Source organism: Neoarius graeffei, chromosome 12, assembly GCF_027579695.1.
Source record: "Neoarius graeffei isolate fNeoGra1 chromosome 12, fNeoGra1.pri, whole genome shotgun sequence".
Lineage (NCBI taxonomy): Eukaryota > Metazoa > Chordata > Actinopteri > Siluriformes > Ariidae > Neoarius > Neoarius graeffei.
In genome coordinates, this window is record NC_083580.1 from 77935344 (window position 1) to 77950746 (window position 15403).

The 15403-nt window shown below is 53.0% G+C and overlaps 1 protein-coding gene across 1 annotated transcript in view; it reads right to left on the bottom strand.

Moving 5' to 3' along the window:
- The window catches only part of pof1b (POF1B actin binding protein), a 78698-nt gene that overhangs the window by 62184 nt on the left and 1111 nt on the right, over positions 1-15403 (bottom strand). The window contains exon 2 of the mRNA XM_060936468.1: positions 10624-10698. Within this exon, the coding sequence (XP_060792451.1) occupies positions 10624-10698 (75 nt within the window). The remainder of the gene's footprint in view (positions 1-10623; positions 10699-15403) is intronic.

Here is a 15403-nt window from a genome sequence, read left to right on the forward strand (position 1 = left end):
TGTCTCTCTCTCTCCCCCCCCCTCCCTCCGTGTTTCTCGCCCCGTGTGTGTCTCTCTCTCTCCCCCCTCCCTCCGTGTGTCTCGCCCCGTGTATGTCTCTCTCTCCCCCCTCCCTCCGTGTCTCTCGCCCCGTGTGTGTCTCTCTCTCTCTCCCCCCCCCCTCCGTGTCTCTCGCCCCATGTGTGTCTCTCTCTCTCTCCCCCCCATGTCTCTCCCCCGTGTGTGTCTCTCCCTCTCTCTCCCCCCTCCCTCCGTGTCTCTCACCGTGTGTGTGTCTCTCTCTCTCTCTCCCCTCCCTCGTGTCTCTCGCCCCGCGTGTCTCTCTCTCGCCCCGCGTGTCTCTCTCTCGCCCCGCGTGTCTCTCTCTCTCCCCCCCTCCCTCCGTGTTTCTCGCCCCGTGTGTCTCTCTCTCTCCCCCCCTCCCTCCGTGTGTCTCGCCCCGTGTGTCTCTCTCTCTCTCCCCTCCCTCCATGTGTCTCGCCCCGTGTGTCTCTCTCTCTCTCCCCTCCCTCCGTGTGTCTCGCCCCGTGTGTGTCTCTCTCTCCCCCCTCCCTCCGTGTGTCTCGCCCCGTGTGTGTCTCTCTCTCTCCCCCCTCCCTCCGTGTGTCTCGCCCCGTGTGTCTCTCTCTCTCTCCCCCCTCCCTCCGTGTGTCTCGCCCCGTGTGTCTCTCTCTCCCCCCTCCCTCCGTGTGTCTCGCCCCGTGTGTGTCTCTCTCTCCCCCCTCCCTCCGTGTCTCTCGCCCCATGTGTGTCTCTCTCTCCCCCCTCCCTCCGTGTCTCTCGCCCCGTGTGTCTCTCTCTCCCCCCTCCCTCCGTGTCTCTCGCCCCGTGTGTGTCTCTCTCTCCCCCCTCCCTCCGTGTCTCTCGCCCCGTGTGTCTCTCTCTCTCCCACCTCCCTCCGTGTCCCTTGCCCCGTGTGTGTCTCTCTCTCTCCCACCTCCCTCCGTGTCCCTTGCCCCGTGTGTGTCTCTCTCTCTCCCACCTCCCTCCGTGTCCCTTGCCCCGTGTGTGTCTCTCTCTCTCCCACCTCCCTCCGTGTCCCTTGCCCCGTGTGTGTCTCTCTCTCTCTCTCTCTCTCGCACCTCCCTCCGTGTCCTTTGCCCCGTGTGTGTCTCTCTCTCCCCCCTCCCTCCGTGTCTCTCGCCCCGTATGTCTCCCTCTCTCCCACCTCCCTCCGTGTCCCTTGCCCCGTGTGTCTCTCTCTCTCTCCCACCTCCCTCCGTGTCCCTTGCCCCGTGTGTCTCTCTCTCTCTCCCACCTCCCTCCGTGTCCCTTGCCCTGTGTGTCTCTCTCTCTCTCTCTCCCACCTCCCTCCGTGTCCCTTGCCCCGTGTGTCTCTCTCTCTCTCTCTCTCTCACCTCCCTCCGTGTCCCTTGCCCCGTGTGTGCGTCTCTCTCTCTCTCCCACCTCCCTCCGTGTGTCTCGCCCCGTGTGTGTCTCTCTCTCCCCCCTCCCTCCGTGTGTCTCGCCCCGTGTGTCTCTCTCTCCCCCCTCCCTCCGTGTGTCTCGCCCCGTGTCTCTCTCTCTCCCCCCTCCCTCCGTGTGTCTCGCCCCGTGTCTCTCTCTCCCCCCTCCCTCCGTGTCTCTCGCCCCGTGTGTGTCTCTCTCTCCCCCCTCCCTCCGTGTCTCTCGCCCCGTGTGTGTCTCTCTCTCCCCCCTCCCTCCGTGTCTCTCGCCCCGTGTGTGTCTCTCTCTCCCCCCTCCCTCCGTGTCTCTCGCCCCGTGTGTGTCTCTCTCTCCCCCCTCCCTCCGAGTCTCTCGCCCCGTGTGTGTCTCTCTCTCCCCCCTCCCTCTATGTCTCTCGCCCCGTGTGTGTCTCTCTCTCTCCCACCTCCCTCCGTGTCCCTTGCCCCGTGTGTGTCTCTCTCTCTCCCACCTCCCTCCGTGTCCCTTGCCCCGTGTGTGTCTCTCTCTCTCCCACCTCCCTCCGTGTCCCTTGCCCCGTGTGTGTCTCTCTCTCTCTCCCACCTCCCTCCGTGTCCCTTGCCCCGTGTGTGTCTCTCTCTCTCTCTCACCTCCCTCCGTGTCCTTTGCCCCGTGTGTGTCTCTCTCTCCCCCCTCCCTCCGTGTCTCTCGCCCCGTGTGTCTCCCTCTCTCCCACCTCCCTCCGTGTCCCTTGCCCCATGTGTCTCTCTCTCTCTCTCTCCCACCTCCCTCCGTGTCCCTTGCCCCGTGTCTCTCTCTCTCTCTCTCACCTCCCTCCGTGTCCCTTGCCCCGTGTGTGCGTCTCTCTCTCTCTCCCACCTCCCTCCGTGTCCTTTGCCCCGTGTGTGTGTCTCTCTCTCTCTCCCCAACCTCCCTCCGTGTCCCTTGCCCCGTGTGTCTCTCTCTCTCTCCCCAACCTCCCTCCGTGTCCCTTGCCCCGTGTGTGTCTCTCTCTCTCTCCCACCTCCCTCCGTGTCCCTTGCCCCGTGTGTGTCTCTCTCTCTCCCCCACCTCCCTCCGTGTCCCTTGCCCCGTGTGTGTCTCTCTCTCTCCCACCTCCCTCCGTGTCCCTTGCCCCGTGTGTCTCTCTCTCTCTCTCTCTCTCACCTCCCTCCGTGTCCCTTGCCCCGTGTGTGCGTCTCTCTCTCTCTCCCACCTCCCTCCGTGTGTCTCGCCCCGTGTGTGTCTCTCTCTCCCCCCTCCCTCCGTGTGTCTCGCCCCGTGTGTCTCTCTCTCCCCCCTCCCTCCGTGTGTCTCGCCCCGTGTCTCTCTCTCTCCCCCCTCCCTCCGTGTGTCTCGCCCCGTGTCTCTCTCTCTCCCCCCTCCCTCCGTGTGTCTCGCCCCGTGTCTCTCTCTCCCCCCTCCCTCCGTGTCTCTCGCCCCGTGTGTGTCTCTCTCTCCCCCCTCCCTCCGTGTCTCTCGCCCCGTGTGTGTCTCTCTCTCCCCCCTCCCTCCGTGTCTCTCGCCCCGTGTGTGTCTCTCTCTCCCCCCTCCCTCCGTGTCTCTCGCCCCGTGTGTGTCTCTCTCTCCCCCCTCCCTCCGTGTCTCTCGCCCCGTGTGTGTCTCTCTCTCCCCCCTCCCTCCGAGTCTCTCGCCCCGTGTGTGTCTCTCTCTCCCCCCTCCCTCTATGTCTCTCGCCCCGTGTGTGTCTCTCTCTCTCCCACCTCCCTCCGTGTCCCTTGCCCCGTGTGTGTCTCTCTCTCTCCCACCTCCCTCCGTGTCCCTTGCCCCGTGTGTGTCTCTCTCTCTCTCCCACCTCCCTCCGTGTCCCTTGCCCCATGTGTGTCTCTCTCTCTCTCTCACCTCCCTCCGTGTCCTTTGCCCCGTGTGTGTCTCTCTCTCCCCCCTCCCTCCGTGTCTCTCGCCCCGTGTGTCTCCCTCTCTCCCACCTCCCTCCGTGTCCCTTGCCCCATGTGTCTCTCTCTCTCTCTCTCCCACCTCCCTCCGTGTCCCTTGCCCCGTGTCTCTCTCTCTCTCTCTCACCTCCCTCCGTGTCCCTTGCCCCGTGTGTGCGTCTCTCTCTCTCTCCCACCTCCCTCCGTGTCCTTTGCCCCGTGTGTGTGTCTCTCTCTCTCTCCCACCTCCCTCCGTGTCCTTTGCCCCGTGTGTGTGTCTCTCTCTCTCTCCCCAACCTCCCTCCGTGTCCCTTGCCCCGTGTGTCTCTCTCTCTCTCCCCAACCTCCCTCCGTGTCCCTTGCCCCGTGTGTGTCTCTCTCTCTCTCCCACCTCCCTCCGTGTCCCTTGCCCCGTGTGTGTCTCTCTCTCTCCCCCACCTCCCTCCGTGTCCCTTGCCCCGTGTGTGTCTCTCTCTCTCCCACCTCCCTCCGTGTCCCTTGCCCCGTGTGTGTCTCTCTCTCTCCCACCTCCCTCCGTGTCCCTTGCCCCGTGTGTGTCTCTCTCTCTCACCTCCCTCCGTGTGTGTCTCCCTCTCTCACCTCCCTCCGTGTCCCTTGCCCCGTGTGTGTCTCTCTCTCTCCCCCACCTCCCTCCGTGTCCCTTGCCCCGTGTGTGTCTCTCTCTCTCTCCCCCACCTCCCTCCGTGTCCCTTGCCCCGTGTGTGTCTCTCTCTCTCCCCCCCACCTCCCTCCGTGTCCCTTGCCCCGTGTGTGTCTCTCTCTCTCCCACCTCCCTCCGTGTCCCTTGCCCCGTGTGTGTCTCTCTCTCTCCCACCTCCCTCCGTGTCCCTTGCCCCGTGTGTGTGTCTCTCTCTCTCTCCCACCTCCCTCCGTGTCCCTTGCCCCGTGTGTGTGTCTCTCTCTCTCTCCCACCTCCCTCCGTGTCCCTTGCCCCGTGTGTGTCTCTCTCTCTCTCCCACCTCCCTCCGTGTCCCTTGCCCTGTGTGTGTGTGTCTCTCTCTCTCTCCCACCTCCCTCCGTGTCCTTTGCCCCGTGTGTGTGTGTCTCTCTCTCTCTCCCACCTCCCTCCGTGTCCTTTGCCCCGTGTGTGTGTGTCTCTCTCTCTCTCCCACCTCCCTCCGTGTCCTTTGCCCCGTGTGTGTGTGTGTCTCTCTCTCTCTCCCACCTCCCTCCGTGTCCCTTGCCCCGTGTGTGTGTGTGTCTCTCTCTCTCTCCCACCTCCCTCCGTGTCCCTTGCCCCGTGTGTGTGTGTCTCTCTCTCCCACCTCCCTCCGTGTCCCTTGCCCCGTGTGTGTGTGTCTCTCTCTCTCTCCCACCTCCCTCCGTGTCCCTTGCCCCGTGTGTGTGTGTCTCTCTCTCTCTCCCACCTCCCTCCGTGTCCCTTGCCCCGTGTGTGTCTCTCTCTCTCTCTCTCTCCCACCTCCCTCCGTGTCCCTTGCCCCGTGTGTGTCTCTCTCTCTCTCTCCCACCTCCCTCCGTGTCCTTTGCCCCGTGTGTGTCTCTCTCTCTCTCTCTCCCACCTCCCTCCGTGTCCTTTGCCCCGTGTGTGTCTCTCTCTCTCTCTCTCTCTCTCTCCCACCTCCCTCCGTGTCCTTTGCCCCGTGTGTGTCTCTCTCTCTCTCTCCCCAACCTCCCTCCGTGTCCCTTGCCCCGTGTGTGTGTCTCTCTCTCTCTCCCACCTCCCTCCGTGTCCTTTGCCCCGTGTGTGTCTCTCTCTCTCCCCAACCTCCCTCCGTGTCCCTTGCCCCGTGTGTGTCTCTCTCTCTCCCACCTCCCTCCGTGTCCTTTGCCCCGTGTGTGTCTCTCTCTCTCCCCAACCTCCCTCCGTGTCCCTTGCCCCGTGTGTGTGTCTCTCTCTCCCACCTCCCTCCGTGTCCCTTGCCCCGTGTGTGTCTCTCTCTCCCACCTCCCTCCGTGTCCCTTGCCCCGTGTGTGTCTCTCTCTCCCACCTCCCTCCGTGTCCCTTGCCCCGTGTGTCTCTCTCTCTCTCTCTCACCTCCCTCCGTGTCCTTTGCCCCGTGTGTCTCTCTCTCTCTCCCACCTCCCTCCGTGTCCCTTGCCCCGTGTGTCTCTCTCTCTCTCTCTCTCCCACCTCCCTCCGTGTCCCTTGCCCCGTGTGTGTCTCTCTCTCTCTCCCACCTCCCTCCGTGTCCCTTGCCCCGTGTGTCTCTCTCTCTCTCTCTCTCTCTCTCTCACCTCCCTCCGTGTCCCTTGCCCCGTGTGTGCGTCTCTCTCTCTCTCCCACCTCCCTCCGTGTGTCTCACCCCGTGTGTGTCTCTCTCTCCCCCCTCCCTCCGTGTGTCTCGCCCCGTGTGTCTCTCTCTCCCCCCTCCCTCCGTGTGTCTCGCCCCGTGTGTCTCTCTCTCCCCCCTCCCTCCGTGTCCCTTGCCCCGTGTGTGTCTCTCTCTCCCACCTCCCTCCGTGTCCCTTGCCCCGTGTGTGTCTCTCTCTCCCACCTCCCTCCGTGTCCCTTGCCCCGTGTGTCTCTCTCTCTCTCTCTCTCACCTCCCTCCGTGTCCTTTGCCCCGTGTGTGTCTCTCTCTCTCTCCCACCTCCCTCCGTGTCCTTTGCCCCGTGTGTGTCTCTCTCTCTCTCCCACCTCCCTCCGTGTCCCTTGCCCCGTGTGTCTCTCTCTCTCTCTCTCCCACCTCCCTCCGTGTCCCTTGCCCCGTGTCTCTCTCTCTCTCTCTCTCTCTCTCTCTCACCTCCCTCCGTGTCCCTTGCCCCGTGTGTGCGTCTCTCTCTCTCTCCCACCTCCCTCCGTGTGTCTCGCCCCGTGTGTGTCTCTCTCTCCCCCCTCCCTCCATGTGTCTCGCCCCGTGTGTCTCTCTCTCCCCCCTCCCTCCGTGTGTCTCGCCCCGTGTGTCTCTCTCTCCCACCTCCCTCCGTGTCCCTTGCCCCGTGTGTGTCTCTCTCTCTCTCTCCCACCTCCCTCCGTGTCCCTTGCCCCGTGTGTCTCTCTCTCTCTCTCTCCCACCTCCCTCCGTGTCCCTTGCCCCGTGTGTGTCTCTCTCTCTCTCCCACCTCCCTCCGTGTCCCTTGCCCCGTGTGTCTCTCTCTCTCTCTCTCTCTCTCTCACCTCCCTCCGTGTCCCTTGCCCCGTGTGTCTCTCTCTCTCTCTCTCTCTCCCACCTCCCTCCGTGTCCCTTGCCCCGTGTGTGTCTCTCTCTCTCTCCCACCTCCCTCCGTGTCCCTTGCCCCGTGTGTCTCTCTCTCTCTCTCTCTCTCTCACCTCCCTCCGTGTCCCTTGCCCCGTGTGTGCGTCTCTCTCTCTCTCCCACCTCCCTCCGTGTGTCTCGCCCCGTGTGTGTCTCTCTCTCCCCCCTCCCTCCGTGTGTCTCGCCCCGTGTGTGTCTCTCTCTCCCCCCTCCCTCCGTGTCTCTCGCCCCGTGTGTGTCTCTCTCTCCCCCCTCCCTCCGTGTCTCTCGCCCCGTGTGTGTCTCTCTCTCCCACCTCCCTCCGTGTCCCTTGCCCCGTGTGTGTCTCTCTCTCTCCCACCTCCCTCCGTGTCCCTTGCCCCGTGTGTGTCTCTCTCTCTCCCACCTCCCTCCGTGTCCCTTGCCCCGTGTGTGTCTCTCTCTCTCTCTCCCACCTCCCTCCGTGTCCCTTGCCCCGTGTGTGTCTCTCTCTCTCTCTCTCCCACCTCCCTCCGTGTCCCTTGCCCCGTGTGTGTCTCTCTCTCTCTCCCACCTCCCTCCGTGTCCCTTGCCCCGTGTGTGTCTCTCTCTCTCTCCCACCTCCCTCCGTGTCCCTTGCCCCGTGTGTGTCTCTCTCTCTCTCCCACCTCCCTCCGTGTCCCTTGCCCCGTGTGTGTCTCTCTCTCTCTCCCACCTCCCTCCGTGTCCCTTGCCCCGTGTGTGTCTCTCTCTCTCTCCCACCTCCCTCCGTGTCCCTTGCCCCGTGTGTGTCTCTCTCTCTCTCCCACCTCCCTCCGTGTCCCTTGCCCCGTGTGTGTCTCTCTCTCTCTCCCACCTCCCTCCCTGTCCCTTGCCCCGTGTGTGTCTCTCTCTCTCTCCCACCTCCCTCCGTGTCCCTTGCCCCGTGTGTGTCTCTCTCTCTCCCACCTCCCTCCGTGTCCCTTGCCCCGTGTGTGTCTCTCTCTCTCTCCCACCTCCCTCCGTGTCCCTTGCCCCGTGTGTCTCTCTCTCTCTCCCACCTCCCTCTCTCTCTCTCTCTCCCACCTCCCTCCGTGTCCCTTGCCCCGTGTGTGTCTCTCTCTCTCTCTCCCACCTCCCTCCGTGTCCCTTGCCCCGTGTGTCTCTCTCTCTCTCCCACCTCCCTCCGTGTCCCTTGCCCCGTGTGTCTCTCTCTCTCTCTCTCTCTCTCTCCCACCTCCCTCCGTGTCCCTTGCCCCGTGTGTCTCTCTCTCTCTCCCACCTCCCTCCGTGTCCCTTGCCCCGTGTCTCTCTCTCTCTCTCTCTCCCACCTCCCTCCGTGTCCCTTGCCCCGTGTCTCTCTCTCTCTCTCTCCCACCTCCCTCCGTGTCCCTTGCCCCGTGTGTCTCTCTCTCTCTCTCTTTCTCCCACCTCCCTCCGTGTCCCTTGCCCCGTGTGTCTCTCTCTCTCTCTCTCTCCCACCTCCCACCTCCCTCCGTGTCCCTTGCCCCGTGTGTCTCTCTCTCTCTCCCACCTCCCTCCGTGTCCCTTGCCCCGTGTGTCTCTCTCTCTCTCCCACCTCCCTCCGTGTCCCTTGCCCCATGTGTCTCTCTCTCTCTCCCACCTCCCTCCGTGTCCCTTGCCCCATGTGTCTCTCTCTCTCTCCCACCTCCCTCCGTGTCCCTTGCCCCGTGTTTGTCTCTCTCTCCCTCTCTCTCCCACCTCCCTTCGTGTCCCTTGCCCCGTGTGTGTGTCTGTCTCTCTCTCCCCCCTCCCTCCATGTCTCTCCCCCCCATACCCATCAACCCTCCCGTTTTTCCCGGGAAATCCCTTATTTTGACTTATTTCCCACTGTCTTCCCATTTTTTTATTTTCCCGAAAATATCCCGTATTTTCACATTATATAAAAGTCCCGTATTTTCACAATATAAAAGAGTCGGTAGGTCCAGAATTCATGACGCGCCTCTGACAGGAGTTTACAGCAGGAAGTCGGGCAATGAATTCACGTCCCCGCCCTCTCAGGCATCAGTAATTACAGAACTACGTCCGGAGGCGAGGCTGAACAAGTGATTAGGTCCAGTGTTGCCAGATTGGGAGGTTTCCCGCCCAAGTTGGGCGGTTTCAAGTGCCTTTTGGCGGGTTTTGAACATATTTTGGGCTGGAAAACGTCAGCAGTATCTGGCAACACTGATTAGGTCTGAGGTGAAGATGGCGATGCTAATAGCTAAGAAAAACATTAGCCTCTCTTTCTCTGATGATTTCAACAAGTGCGTGGCTGGAATGTTCCCAGACTCTTCCATCGCAAAGAAATTTTCCATGGGGAAAACGAAAGCCTCCCAAATAATCAAAGGTAAGCTACACATGTTTACATTAAGTATGTCCTGGCTAAGACCTCATAAATAGCCTAGTGTAAACTAATTGGTGTATTAACTGTTTTATCCACTCATTGTCTATTTTATTTTCTATCTGAAACTTACCCATTTTAAATCACTCTTGGTTTAATATCTTATATTACTCTTTATCTCTATCTCTCTATCTCTCTATCTATCTATCTATTGTTCCGAGGCCATGACTATGGTAAAACCATAATAAATTGCAATGGAATTGAATTTATTGACTGGTTATATAATGACCTTTCTTATTTTAACATAAGATACATATTTTAGCCCTTAATTTGGGAAATAACTGGTACCACTGAAAGCAAATAAAATAAATGTATAGTTTATTCACAAATGCACTCTATAAACCATAAGCATATTGAGTTTGGGTCTTGGCTATCACCAACATGCACCAGAGTACAGGAAATCACAAATACTAGATAGAAAATTGCCCCCCATTCAACTACACACCCACTTTTGGTGAAGGGTATGACTTTCCGAAATTTTCCCTTATTTTGAGTTAAAAATCTGGGAAATATCCCTTTTTTTCAAACCTCAAAGTTGACAGGTATGCTCCCCCCGTGTCTCTTGCCCTGTCTCTCTCCATCTCTCTCTCTCCCTCTGTCTCTCTCGCCCTGTGTATATGTGTGTGTGTGTGTGTGTGTGTGTGTGTGTGTGTGTGTGTGTGTGTGTGTGTGTGTGTGTGTGTCTCTCTCTCTGTGTGTGTAACTGCAGGTAACTCGGCTCTATAGAGTTCAGGTGAGTGCAGTTATATAAATGAGTTTCCCTAAACACTTGAAAGCGTTTGTTTTGTAGCCAGATTAATTTTATTAACATAATATAATCAAATCTTCAAATATTAGGCATAACAGGCAAAAGCCTGCTCTCTTATTTATCACACCCATGACAGCTTTTTAACCCGAAACCTTCCGCCCTGTTTATACTGATTCTATAAAACCTCTGCTTTTGACCTCAGTGTCGTCTTTAGCTGTAAAGTGAACTCTGATGTGCCATTTGACTTCAGTTTTTATCCCACTGCTTGGAAACACTTGTTTATAATCCTGCACATGAAAACAGTCCTAATCCTGGCGTTGAATAATTCCAGACTGTTTACTTAAAAAGATTTTTAAAAACAGGTAACAAACAGCACCCAAGTGATCCTTGTGACTGCACGCTGCATTCGACTAAAACCCCTCTCTCAGAATCGCTGAACTCCAAGAGACTCGGAAAAACGAACTAAAACACCTCCTCATCCCGGAATTCCTACTCGGACACTCCGGATGGTCTTCTCAAGCCCGAGTTCAGCAAGTGACATCGAATCAAAATGGCCGCTCAGAGCATGAACAGTAAACCGTAAACAAAATAAAATAAAACGGTTCATCATTCATTAGTTATTTGTAGAAGTCGTTGACGTAAATCCGAGGGAAGCTGAACGTCGTGCGAGTATCCGCACCTGATATTCTGAACTTTATGCGGAAAAAAGAAACATTTGTGAGGTAAGAACGTGCACCAACGCTAAAGTGATCATAACGTCTCCTTCAGTATGTTGTACGGTCCACAGTGTCAGGTTCAGCTAGAGTTTTATTGCAACTGATGTTTTATTCCTCTTGTAGGTCGAAGGAAGACGTTCTCACACAATCTCACGTAGGAAAAAACAAGTCTGTTTCTTCATCTGACACACCCTCAACACAGCCTCCAGCGACAGCAGTGTTCACCACATAATCCCTACAAGCACGTACCACACACACACACACCCCCACACACCTAGACTCTGAGTGAAGCGCGATATAATACGCAGCTGCACAATGAAATGAAACATGAAAACACGTCACCTACAGTGTTGCAGCGTTTCAGGGTCAAGGTTCTTACCTCTAGAGGCTCCGGGGTCTTGATGGGGCTCGGTGATGGACTCTGGACCGCTGATGAAGCTTGGCCATTGATGGTCTAAACACAAGAAGAACACACAGGTGTAATACTTGTAAAGTGAAGGTGGTGCTTGTAATGCAGGCCATGACACTGGGACTCTGATCTGAAACAGAAGTGCTGCAATTCAGTCCCGAGTCCAGCTCAGGTTGATCACGTCCCAGGTTTAATGGTGCAGTCACATCCTTGAGACATGATTCAGGTTTATATTTTACTATGAAGTTATTAGTCTTCCTTTTCAGCGCACAACTACGGTAACTCACTAACTAACCTTTCCCCATCCGTTTTCTCTCTAATTTGGTCTTGGTGAGGTTGAAAATTAAACATGCTTCCTCTGAAGCCTCATTTTTTTAGTGTCATGTAACACACTCCGAGGAAAGCGCTATCCGCCATCGTCTGCATACACGATCTTAAAAACGCCCACGATTAGCAAGTATCGAGAAAGAGAATTTTCTCCCTTTTGGCGTTCTGACTACAGACTGTTGTGGCATCATTGGGACTCAAACTCATGACCTGCAGATGAGATTGCAGCCATGTAGAACTACGACCACGTGGTGTCTTTCTTTCTTTCTCTCTCTCAACATACTACATTATTATGTTACATATTCAACATTTAGGATTTTAACCCTCACACATTCACACTCCAGGATACAGAAATGATTATAATTATAAATCATGACACAATCTTGTTTTATTTAACACTTTCCATTTACCCTGTTGATTATTTACTTTTTTTTTTTTAATCAGATGCAACATTCCAGGTTTGATGTTATCAGAGCAGACGTACACACTCTTACAGCCCGACCCAAAAGGTTTTGGCTTTTTTAAAATGACGTACCGTACACTACCGTTCAAAAGTTTGGGGTCACTTTGAAATGTCCTTATTTTTGAAAGAAAAGCCCTGTTCTTTTCAATGAAGATCACTTTAAACTAATCAGAAATCCACTCTATACATTGCTAATGTGGTAAATGACTATTCTAGCTGCAAATGTCTGGTTTTTGGTGCAATATCTCCATAGGTGTATAGACCCTTTTCAGTCACGTGACCTTCGTAAACGCGACCGCCATTTTGGACATGTAGTGGACTTCGGCTCGAATCAGTTTGAATGCGAGGAAGGCGACAAACGAAAAACATAAAAGAAAAAGGAGCGAGATGCAGAAAACACCTTCACTATCCAGCGACGTAGGGCATTTACAGGGCGAGCAGAGGGAGAGGTATTTGCAAAAATTGAGGTTAGCAGGCTTAGAGAACGACGTTTACCTGCTTCCACCAGGATTGTTCACTGACGTACGGAAGTACACGAAGCCCTCGTCTTTACCTGACTTCGGCCCACGTGATCTGTATACCTATGTCGTTAAAAACCCATCGCCATACACATACACGCCAACGTCCGAGGTTCCGGAGCGCGCTCCGGCTTGCTCCAGGAGTGCTCCGGCCGAGGTTACGGAGCGCGCTCCAGCTTGCTCCGGAGCAAGCCGGCGCGCGCTGCTTAATTTGAGGGAGAGCAAGCCGGAGCGCGCTCCGGAACCTCGGACGTTGGCTCCGGCAGCTATTTATACTGGATCCGGTGTAAATAGCTGCCGGATCATAATTACAGAAAACTAGTAAATACAGTAAAGGAAAAACTTGAGACTGAAAGGTTTTAACAGTCATCCAAATGACTGAACGTAAACATTGCTACAGTAACATACCAGCTACTTGCTGACATTAGCTAGTCAACAATAGCTACTGCAGAAGAACAAAGAGGTTACAATGGGTTATTTTAGCCTATTTGGTTACACACTCGCCGCCACAGAATGTTAACAGCAATGTAATGCCTTTTCTGGCTAATTTTATTCGTCTTACCTCCAACAAAGTGGTCACTACACAAGCGTTGGCATGCCGAGGGCTGCCAATCTGTTAATGGCCGCTATCCATCTTCTCCGTCGGGATCCGATAAAATGATAACCCTTGCCTTGTTTGTTGATGGTTACTACATGCAGGTGCACAACAATATAGTGGCATGATGGAAGTCTTGCTGAAAGTAAAAACTTTCTTTGCTGCCGTTCCTCAATGTTGGCTGTGGTAAACTACTGGTAGTACACGTCCAAAATGGCGGCCGCGTTTGTCGTGACGTCACGTGAAAAGGGTCCATAGAGGCCCATTTCCAGCAACTCTCACTCCAGTGTTCTAATGGTACAATGTGTTTGCTCATTGCCTCAGAAGGCTAATGGATGATTAGAAAACCCTTGTACAATCATGTTAGCACAGCTGAAAACAGTTGAGCTCTTTAGAGAAGCTATAAAACTGACCTTCCTTTGAGCAGATTGAGTTTCTGGAGCATCACATTTGTGGGGTCGATTAAATGCTCAAAAGGGCCAGAAAAATGTCTCGACTATATTTTCTATTCATTTTACAACTTATGGTGGGAAATAAAAGTGTGACTTTTCATGGAAAACACTAAATTGTCTGGGTGACCCCAAACTTTTGAACGGTAGTGTAACTAATGTTTTTTAATCTGCTGCTGTTTTACTAAATCGATTACATTGCTCACACATTCTTTACATTTCACACAATCTCGTACACACTTCCGTACAAACCTCTGCCCTGCTTCATTTGCTTACACAGCTTTTCAAATTACACAAGTAAAGTGTCTTTTCTGTGAAATGCCCAAACTAATAAAAGAAAGAATTCAGTCGTTGTTGAGCTGCACACTGTATTTATTCAGTGTATGTTGGCGTGTTGGGTCACGATCACATCAAGCACCTCGCAAACCCACAAACGAGCCGGCCCTGTCTGTCTGTACGAACAGATCAACATCTGTACCGACATCTGAACTCGTAATAAAAGAAAACCATATTTGGGCAATTCTTAAGCAAAAAGGGCAGAATTATGAATTGATTCGGATTGCCTTGATGATATGGCTCAAGTATGGAACCCAAGGCAAAATGGACTGAAAACCAGATTTAAAAATCATCACCCTGGTTACAGCAACGTCGCTTCAGAGAAACTTTGGTTTGAATTTTAAGAAATGAAAGTTCAGTTTTATTCTGACATCATTCTGTTACTGACTTTTCTTTTCCTTCCTCATAAAAAAGATTTTGCATTCAGAGTTAAACAGCCAATTTTTCGATGCTTTTTTTAGGGTCAAAAGATACCATACAGTGTGAGCTTTTCATTTAATACCATTATCTTGAGTACTGCAACTAAAAAAATAAAAAGTAAAAAAATTAATAATAAAATAAAAAAAGGCTCCACATTTTGCTGTGAACGTAATTCCATTACCTAAGAACGACCCATTGATAATTTTAACTGTATATGATATACAGTATGTAACGTGGTAAAAGGTTCAGAATGGATACATGTTCAATACTAGCAGAAAAGGAATTTTTTACATCTGAAAAGATGTACAATTTTATCACAGTACTCATGCCACCCCATAGAGTCGCACACCGAGAACCAAAAACCAAACCTACTAATACATTCCTGACCTGACGGTCTTTTTGTGAGAACTTCAAAGCAATCAATTAGCAACATCTATAAGTCAGCTTCATATCATATATATTTCTTTCCCTGGTCATGCCTACAAGGGTGGCACGGGGTGGCGGCTGCCACTCTACAAAAAAAAAAAAAGGCGCCACTGTTTTAACCACACCCGGGGGGAAAAAAAAAAACTGGCTATAAATCCCGACTAAGTAGTCACATCTTTGACTGAACAATTTTGTTTTAAAAGACCACAGAAGAATGTGTGAACACCTGCAGGGTGGCAACAAGGGTGGCACAGGGTGGAGTTACATACGCCACTCTTGAAATAAGCCACACCCAGGGAAAGAAATAAACTGAGAGAGAGCATACTAATATACAGTATCTTTGACTGAACAGGTTTATTTTAGAGGGTGTGAGAATAAACTGACCGGCTGGGTGATCATCTGCAAGGTGGTGACAGATGGGTGAAAGTCACCGCCCTTGTAGCCACACCCAAAGGAAATTATTTATTTATTTACATACATACATTGATGTTTTAACAGGATGGTTCTTCACCAAAGTGATTTTCAAGAAGGTCCTGTACACTTGTTACAGCATAAAAATGAAGGTTTAAGACAAAATTTTGAATAGTCAGTTGAAACAAAAAGTTTAACATTACGAATGAAAGTAAAATTTAAAAGTGCAAAAAATGTAAAAATTTAAAATGTAAGCTCTAATCATATACACTGAAAGAATTTTGACTTAAACTTAGAAATATTAAAAGCACTGTTTAAGTTCATCGTTTTCCCCAATTTGTCTTCACAGCTGGTAGGTGATATAATTAACGGCTTTATTAAGGGTTCTAATATATCCTTGACCAGACAGTGCTGATGTTGATGTAGATGTAGAGACCACTTCAAAAAGTGACCAAATATCAAACTACTGATGATGATGTCATTCGCAACACCTAAGTATCTATTTGGGCTGAGATCCGATTTATTTCTCAGGGTGCATCTACAGGAAGCTGGTAAGGCTATTAATATCTCCCTGACCTTTGACACATTGTGCAAATGTAATATTTGTGATCAAAAGTTAAACCATATTTAGTTATATTTTTTGATGACATTTTAATTTTTATGTCTTATTTCAGACCTCCTTGATATAATGATTTGATATTTATCTATTATAGCAGTTTAGTTCTTGGGTTTTTTTTTATTTAGATCTTTTGAGGTGGGCAGCACGGTGGTGTAGTGGTTAGCGCTGTCGCCTCACAGCAAGAAG